The following is a 7,720-nucleotide window of genomic DNA, read 5'->3' as shown; positions in this document are numbered from 1 at the left end:
GGAGAGCAAAACAGTTGGTCAAGAAAATTGGAGTGGCCGAACATGAACGCTTTACGAACTATATTTTGCCACGAAAACCAAGTGACCTGACTTTCGATGAAACCGTTGCTGTTTTATCGTCAATCTCCGGAGAACAGGCCTCCTTGTTCAGCCGTCGATTTCACTGTATGAATTTGAGCAAGAATGCTTCTGAAGACTGGGTTACATACGCGGGCAAAGTCAACAAGGAGTGTGAACGTTTCAACCTCCGAAGCATGACAGAGAATGAGTTCAAGTGTCTTATATTTGTGTGCGGGTTGACCTCTCCTGAAGACACAGACATAAGAACAAGAATCCTCAGCAAGATTGAGCAGAACCCAGACGTCACATTACAGAATATTACGTCGGAATCCCAGCGCCTGATGAATCTGAAGCGTGATACCGTCATGATACAAGAAAGTGATCTCAGCAATACTGCTCATGCGATTCGGAAGCATACTGTCCCTCAGGGTGACAAGAAACCACCCTCGGCATGCTGGAAATGTGGTGAGTGACACTTCGTCAATTTTTGTCCGTTCAGAAAACACCGCTGCAGCAGGTGCTCCCGTAGACGATTGTGTCACGAGAAATGAATTGATCCCGACCCATGTATGGTTTATCTCAGTCCACTCACAAAAATACACGGAACACTGTCCAACCAGTGCTCTCGAATGTCGCCCGAGATGTCACTTGAGAGCAAGCTGTTCCTCGAATTTTTACTACAAACAGTCCACTGGCGGTTTCGTCCGTTTTAGGCTAATCAGGTAGGCCTAGTTCCCCCATTTCTATCGAACTTCGATGTATTGAGTACGGTTCCAAGACAGTAACGGGCGACCTTTATGAGGCAAGTTCTACTGATGGACATGATAAACAACGGATCCGGTAAAGTTATGTCGATACTGTCACGCCGATTCGCAAATAAGTCGAATTTGGGGTTCAAGCACGAGCTAAGCTTGACTAGAATTCGGCAGCCAGGCCTAACTGTTGAGTCTGAAAATGGGCGAAACCGATGGTAGGCTGTCAAAAAGCCGACATCAACCATATACGTTATGTCAACTAACTCAGCATCCGGATAAGTCCATATCTCACACCTGAATAAAATTGCACAGCTGTACCTGGTTATGTGCTCACTAAATATGTCTGATTCTTTCACGCTAATCGGATTGAACTTCGTGATAAGGTTTTTTTGGATTCAACCTCATCTTTATTTGATTCGATCTGTTCTCCAGCGTGTGGGACTAAATTATCTGCTACCAACAACAGCTACAACGAATGAATCAGTTGCGTACAGTTTGGTGTGACTTGTGGTATTTTCGCTCTATCCTTCTGTCACTCGGAGATGCCGTGGGATTGCAGGTTAGGGCGATTCGAAAGCAGCGCCCACCTGATTTACGAAAGCCATAGGACATGGGAACCCCACTAAACTCTTGAAATCACATTTTGAGAATGAACAGTTCCTAACCCCATTTCGAACCGGTTAGGTCCAGTTAGGACGAATGTCCATAATCCGAATTGCCATCACTGTTTGCCACCTCTGTTTGGGTAAACTGATTCCAACCGGATCCGTCGGAGCCTAGTGGTTAGGACATTGCGTTGTGGCCGCAAGAACCCAGGTTCGAATCCTGGCGACGGCATCCGCCCTTTTGTTTCTTAAAGGGCATAATCCACGTCGGCCACACGCTGTCAACCGTCTCACCGCCTGTCTCATATCCTCCGGATACCGTTTCTGTCTGGGTGCACTAACAAAGGAAACTTAGTACGATAGGACGGCTGAATAGCATGTAAAATGACTCTAAGCTGGTTGGGTATTTTTGAGCCTGGTAAGCCAAATTGGATGAAGTCCACTTAGTTGTACATGTTTCTACGCTACTCACTAGCGTGTCTTATTTTCGAAATCACAAGTCACTTAAGGCTCGGTTGAGTGAGTGCACTATGACCAGCCCTGAACCCGTCGAAACTTGATGCAACGGGGTTGTTAGGTTGAGAATAAAACCCATAGAAAATTTTCGTTGGATTTATGGGTATCACGGATCATTTTAGGAGGTCCGTTTGATTCAAACTCATTAGGGACCCTTTGGGGGCTTTGCCCAACTGGTATGCGTGTTGGGTCATTGTGTTCTATGGTCTAGACTAACAGGAAACCTTTAGTTGTTGTGCGAAATCTACTCATGATCAGTTAAAAATCACTGCCTGCTGGCAGTGGACCCAGTAAACACGTCACCGCGGCACCACCGGTGGCAGGAGGTGGCAAATAGGGGTTGCATGATACGCTTGCCACCGATGGCTCCACCGGTGGTTAAAAGCGGTCAAAGGTGGCAACCCAAAAATTTCACGATATATTTAATCGGTGGTGCATTCAAACAAATCGGTTTCAAAAATTACTTCGTAAAAAGAACTCAAGTATCCAGAGTGTCCTGTTACATTTGTTTTCGGAAGGCTTTTATGCAAAAAGTGCTATGTTTGGCTTGTATTCACCAACGGAATCAGTGGCAAAGCTAGCCACCTTTGGCCACCGTTAGCCACCGGTGGCATTGTGTTTACTGGGGAGTGACCATGGTCAGTTCCATTCATGGCAGACAAGAATGCTGACGTCACTTCTACCCCCTATCAGATTCAAGATGAGCGGAAAGCTACACCACTAGAAAGCTACCACTAGAACTAATGAGCGCTCAGCGCTGCATACTTTGAAACGAGAGACTGAAGAATTAAAGAACTGTGTTTGACTCGCTTTACAGTTCGTGTGTGCACCGACGAACCTGTAGTCACCGAATGCATCTTCCAACAAGACTTAAGTCTTGGATCAATAATTATTGATCCAACAGTTTTCTTGGTGTTATGGTTACTAGGTTCATTCCAGCTTCCGCTCTATTTTACTCCGAATTGTGCATCCATAGGGTGTTGGATGAGTTATTCTCCAGGCAACATACACCTTTCGTATGATGTTTGTCTTGCATGACTCCGTTACGTCTGAATGACAAACTGGACCTTATGGGTTCCACAAACTCATGCCTCAGGTGATCATTCGCCATACTGGTACTCTTACTGTATTCACTCTATTCAATGTACTTACAGATGCATTAAGCTTGTAGCTTCACCTGCCACATTTACCGCTGACGTACTTTAGTATTCTCACTCGATTCACCAAAGAACCCCTAGTAAGTCCATAGGAGCCCGAAAAGCAGTAGCAGTTAGTTTAATGGTGAACAACGTTAAGTAAGGTGATGAATGAGGCTCAAAAAGGCACCTAACAGTCTCCACGCTCATAATCAAGTAACAGGCCGATCACTTCCCAAGGTCAAATCTAACAGGATTTGTTATATAACTAAATCCTGCATAACTGCTCTACCGTTATTCCCAAAACTTCTACTTTTGCTCGCTTCAGCGTCTTGGTAATGTATTTTATCGCTTTTGATCGAATATGGGAAGATCCAGTGGTATCCGCCCACACATTCGCGTGCGCACGCAGGAGCATACATAGCCATGTTTCTAAACTACTCGTGAGTAGCAGGACAGTTGAGTGCTGCTGACCACGGTCCGCCGCCAAAAACATCAACACAGACCAACAGATGTTCGCGCTTCATTTAATTTAACCCGTCATGGACGCAGGATAGACAACAACAACACAACGCATAGCAAAGGAAAAAGATGCGCTGTTTTATTGCTGAGGGGAAGGAGTAAGCGCAGCGTGCTAACAAGGCCGGCGGGCCGGCTTCGCCTCTAGCTGGTTCACTGTGGATGTCTCAAGTTCGCATTGTATACCAAGGTCACATGGGTCACACAAGAGTCTGCTTTCACTAGATGTCTCGCTTTTAATAACCCCCGAAGGGATGTGATCGACTGTTGTGTGTGAACTGGTGATATTTCCCCTCAATGTTGCTTAGCTATTGTTCGGACGGTAGAAATGTTACCAAAACTGTGAGTGGATTGGTAGACAGAACGTGAGGATGCCGAACCAAACGACCTTCGATCGCTGGGCTACAGCGTAATCCTCTTGATGGCTGGGACAAGCCATAACTGTGTAGCTGGAAAGGACTGATTGAAGGTCAACCCCAAATTTTGGTAAATATAGCTGTTGTCAACTTTGAACAATAAGTAGTTACACAATAATTTTTAGAATACATTATTTCAGGTTGTACAACTGGTTGAACTTAATATGCAGAATGCCAAAACTTTCAGAATAAGTACTCTTTACGAGCGTTACCTTCGGGTTAATTGATTAATTCAACTTCTTTTTCCCACTCTAGAGAATAACTTTCATACCAAACTACGGTTACAGGCTAATAGTGATCGTGAAGACTCCACTTCATGTGAACTTACGGTTTTAGGGTGCTCTAGGGCGTCTAATCACTAACACATCAAGGGAAGTCAAACTGCCATCTGGTTTGCATTCATGAGACGATAAGATTCCTTAAGGAAAGAATGAATCGTCATCAACGAAACATCCATGATACTCGGAGTAATGTTCGTACCAACAATTTTTCGTTCTACCATGGAAGAGGGTCAGACCGAATTGGACCTAATGGCGACATGATCTATAGGCACCTTCCGCAAAGTTAAAAGGATAATAAACAAGATTTCTCGGCAGATTAACTGGAAAATGTAGATGAATGTTTTCACTGACGATAAAAACATGTTAGTAGTCATCTTTTTCACGAAACCAAACATTGGCAGATAGAGGAAGAATCCAACAGAAAGAAGCATCTTATTTTCCGGCTCACAACAAAGTTTATAGGAGTTCAAAAAGTGTGAATGGAGAGGTGAATGGGGCGTGACAACACGTAAAGTGAGTGGTGCTCTCTGTGTTCGAGCCTATTCGTCCAACGTCTCAGATGAAATCAGACAACCGATGCATACCGTGCCAGTCGGCAATCTTGATTGAGCTAGCCCCGACTTCAGCAGCGTACACGGGCTCCTCAGACACTGTGGATGGACAAGAGGCAGAGGATGGAGAGAGCCAAATGTAGACAGCTGCCATTAAAGTGCTCAGCAAAAAAATGCTCAGTTAGGCCGAATGCTTTCGGTGTAAGCAACTCGTACACGATTGATTAGTACTCCGTAAGTTGCGCTGGTCTGACGACGTGCTTCGTGTGTCAGTGGATCGAACTCCTGGACTAGCCGTGGAAACTGTAGCTAGCCGGTCACCCACATACTTGACTGTTCAGCTCATAGTCGCTAACTTGATCACAAGACCTGTCTTTTTTAGACTCAAACCACGTCACATTAAGCTGACGCATCGGACACCGATTGTCTGTATCGTCTAGTGAGCGTAGCAACAACTCATGTGCTAATAGACACGCAAACGGACCCATATATAGGGAAACCGAACAAGGTCGACACACACGCGCAGGGAGCAGGAAGTCAACCTCTCCACACGTCCACGGACAATTATGGAACACGTGTAGCAGTCGCTACACGTCCGCTACGTCCGCCGTCCGGACTTTCACCAAGGAACTCTCACAGACGACAAGTTCCTTTTTCTGGCTTGCTCCCATTTTCGCATTGTATATGTTTTTATACGTGTTGAAAACCACCACTGTCAACCATGCTAAAAACTTTTATTAGTGTATACACCTGATTTGTATTATGGTCATCATCAACAGCGGTGCACTAAGAAAACCATGCAGGAAAGATAAGGTGGTTATATGGAAGCCAAGTAAGGATGATATAAACAGTAACTTCATTTACGCTGGTAACTGCGATTCCCAGGAGTGGATACCTCGAGATAGGACTCGAGACACTGTCAGACATGACATGATCGTACACTGATGGCGCACACGCGAATTACTGTCTTCAACGTATAGACCCCACCACCTGCTTTCCACGCCGATACAGGCAACGGCTTCCAATACAAACTGTTTAATCCCACTCAGAATGGCAGTTAAATCTGTACAGGGTTCACTTCTTTTGCTGCTCCTGATGTCTCGAAAGTACGGATAGGAGGTTTGCTGGCATCCTGGCGCCTCGAAAGTACGGATAGGAGGTTTGCTGGCAAAATGGCAGTTGGACCTACGAACTGGATCTGAAATCCAATTACTTTGATCAAAATATGTCGTTTTAAGTCAAGCCAGTGTTGTCTAAAGCAAATTTCAGTCGTTTGACAGTTCGAAAATTAGAGAAGACCGTCCAGACATACCAGGCATCAGGTAACTGGTACACCAGCGGTGACTGGCACTGGCTATTTGTCCATACAAACTGTGGCGCTGTCGAATTATGGGGCAGCTGAGAACCTGCACCGGCAACTTCAAGTCAGATTTTGAGGAGGTTTAGTCTCAACCCGGCATACAGCATCCGTTTCTGTAATTGGAACTGACTCTGTGACCACCGTTCATGTGCGGTGGTATTGCAAAATATCCCTGAGGCCGACTCATCCTTCCACGGAAACCAGTTATCACAAAGTGAAGTAAGGTAAGCAGTCTTCAGAAAATATGGCTTCTTGAGATTGCACCTTCCGGAACAAGGGGATAACAAATGAGTGTATATTCGCTGATTCTGTGCAATTCGGTTTCAAGTAGAACATAAGGTTGACGGAAACCCGCGGACTTCGCCTACCCGATGAGCCTGAAGTGGAAGGGCGAAACCGGTCGTGGGATGTCGACGGATTTTCAGCAACCTTATGAGTAGTACATTACAAAGATATACATGTATCGCGATGTCACGAATATCGTAGCGTCTGAAACTTGAGGCGGCCTGGTGCAGCACATTCAGCTGCCTGAGAACATCACAAACGAGAGATTCAGCCGGGTTCCAGATGAGTCTCTCGAAAAACCAAATTAGTTTGCTTTAGATTTTCGTATAGGTTCCTCTCCTCATGAGAACGGACACAGATACATGTGAATCACAAAGAATAAGGTATGGACAAGCCTAAGCAATGACTGCAATGCACATCAGAAACCATGTTATTTGTACCCAGAAGAATAGTAATGGTATGAGTAAATCGGAAAGCTTATTGATCGATAATTTGACGACTGATAGGTAGCTCCTGATAGTCTTCAACACGCGCTTCCTTGGTGAATCGATGCACCAAATTTGAAATTGCATCCAAATTCACACACAGCAGATGTGAACGTGAAAACTTGAGTTCTTCTCAATAAGTGATTTTCGCAAGTACTTAGCTTGTGCATCGATTGTATGCCTGCCTAGGTGTTTACATATGACGTAAAACCAACTGACGTATGGATACACTGACTAGGTATGTTACTGTTTCTTGAGGCTGTTAGCTTGTGTATCGATTGTTTGCCTGCCCATGTGTTTACGTATGACGTAGAACCAATTGACGTATGGATACAATGACTAGGTATGTTACTGTTTCTTGAGGCTCTCAGGTTATCGGTGACAATCTGCTCCGACAGGTGGGAGAAGTCTTCCATTCTGTTCAGTGCTTTGGTTAGCAACTCTGTTTGAACAACTCTGTCAATAATCAGGTGATGAAGTTTACGAGACTCATGGCGCTCAGTTGAGACGTAGAAGAAATCTGTTGTTCCTAATTCTGGTCCTCTTGTTAGACTGACGGGTTATAAAGAAATATCACCTCACAGAAACAACAAAGGGCTCAAGTAGATATCATAAATTTAACGATTAGTTCGCACTTTCCGATCAATATTATTGACGTTTTTCTTCTCCGTTAGAGTTCTAAGCAATGAGGTAGAAATGTGCAGTCAGTGACGACACCGCACAGTCGAAGACACCCAGTTTGTCACGGCCC

At 44.9% G+C, this 7,720-nt stretch overlaps 2 protein-coding genes across 2 annotated transcripts in view; one reads left to right on the top strand and one right to left on the bottom strand.

Annotated features, from left to right (window-relative positions):
- Positions 1–1,427, bottom strand: part of T265_01294 (hypothetical protein) — a gene marked incomplete at both ends in the record, with an annotated part of 7,841 nt that extends 6,414 nt beyond the window's left edge. The window contains one exon of the mRNA XM_009165300.1: positions 1,308–1,427. Within this exon, the coding sequence (XP_009163564.1) occupies positions 1,308–1,427 (120 nt within the window). The remainder of the gene's footprint in view (positions 1–1,307) is intronic.
- Positions 1–4,982, top strand: part of T265_01295 (hypothetical protein) — a gene marked incomplete at both ends in the record, with an annotated part of 20,388 nt that extends 15,406 nt beyond the window's left edge. The window contains 4 exons of the mRNA XM_009165301.1: positions 34–525; positions 560–627; positions 4,751–4,801; positions 4,848–4,982. Of these exons, the coding sequence (XP_009163565.1) occupies positions 34–525; positions 560–627; positions 4,751–4,801; positions 4,848–4,982 (746 nt within the window). The remainder of the gene's footprint in view (positions 1–33; positions 526–559; positions 628–4,750; positions 4,802–4,847) is intronic.
- Positions 4,983–7,720: the final 2,738 nt, after the last annotated feature.

This window comes from Opisthorchis viverrini, assembly GCF_000715545.1.
Source record: "Opisthorchis viverrini unplaced genomic scaffold opera_v5_14, whole genome shotgun sequence".
Classification (NCBI taxonomy): Eukaryota; Metazoa; Platyhelminthes; class Trematoda; order Opisthorchiida; family Opisthorchiidae; genus Opisthorchis; species Opisthorchis viverrini.
The sequence above is the reverse complement of the archived record's forward strand: the minus strand, read 5'-3'. Positions and strand labels throughout refer to the sequence as shown.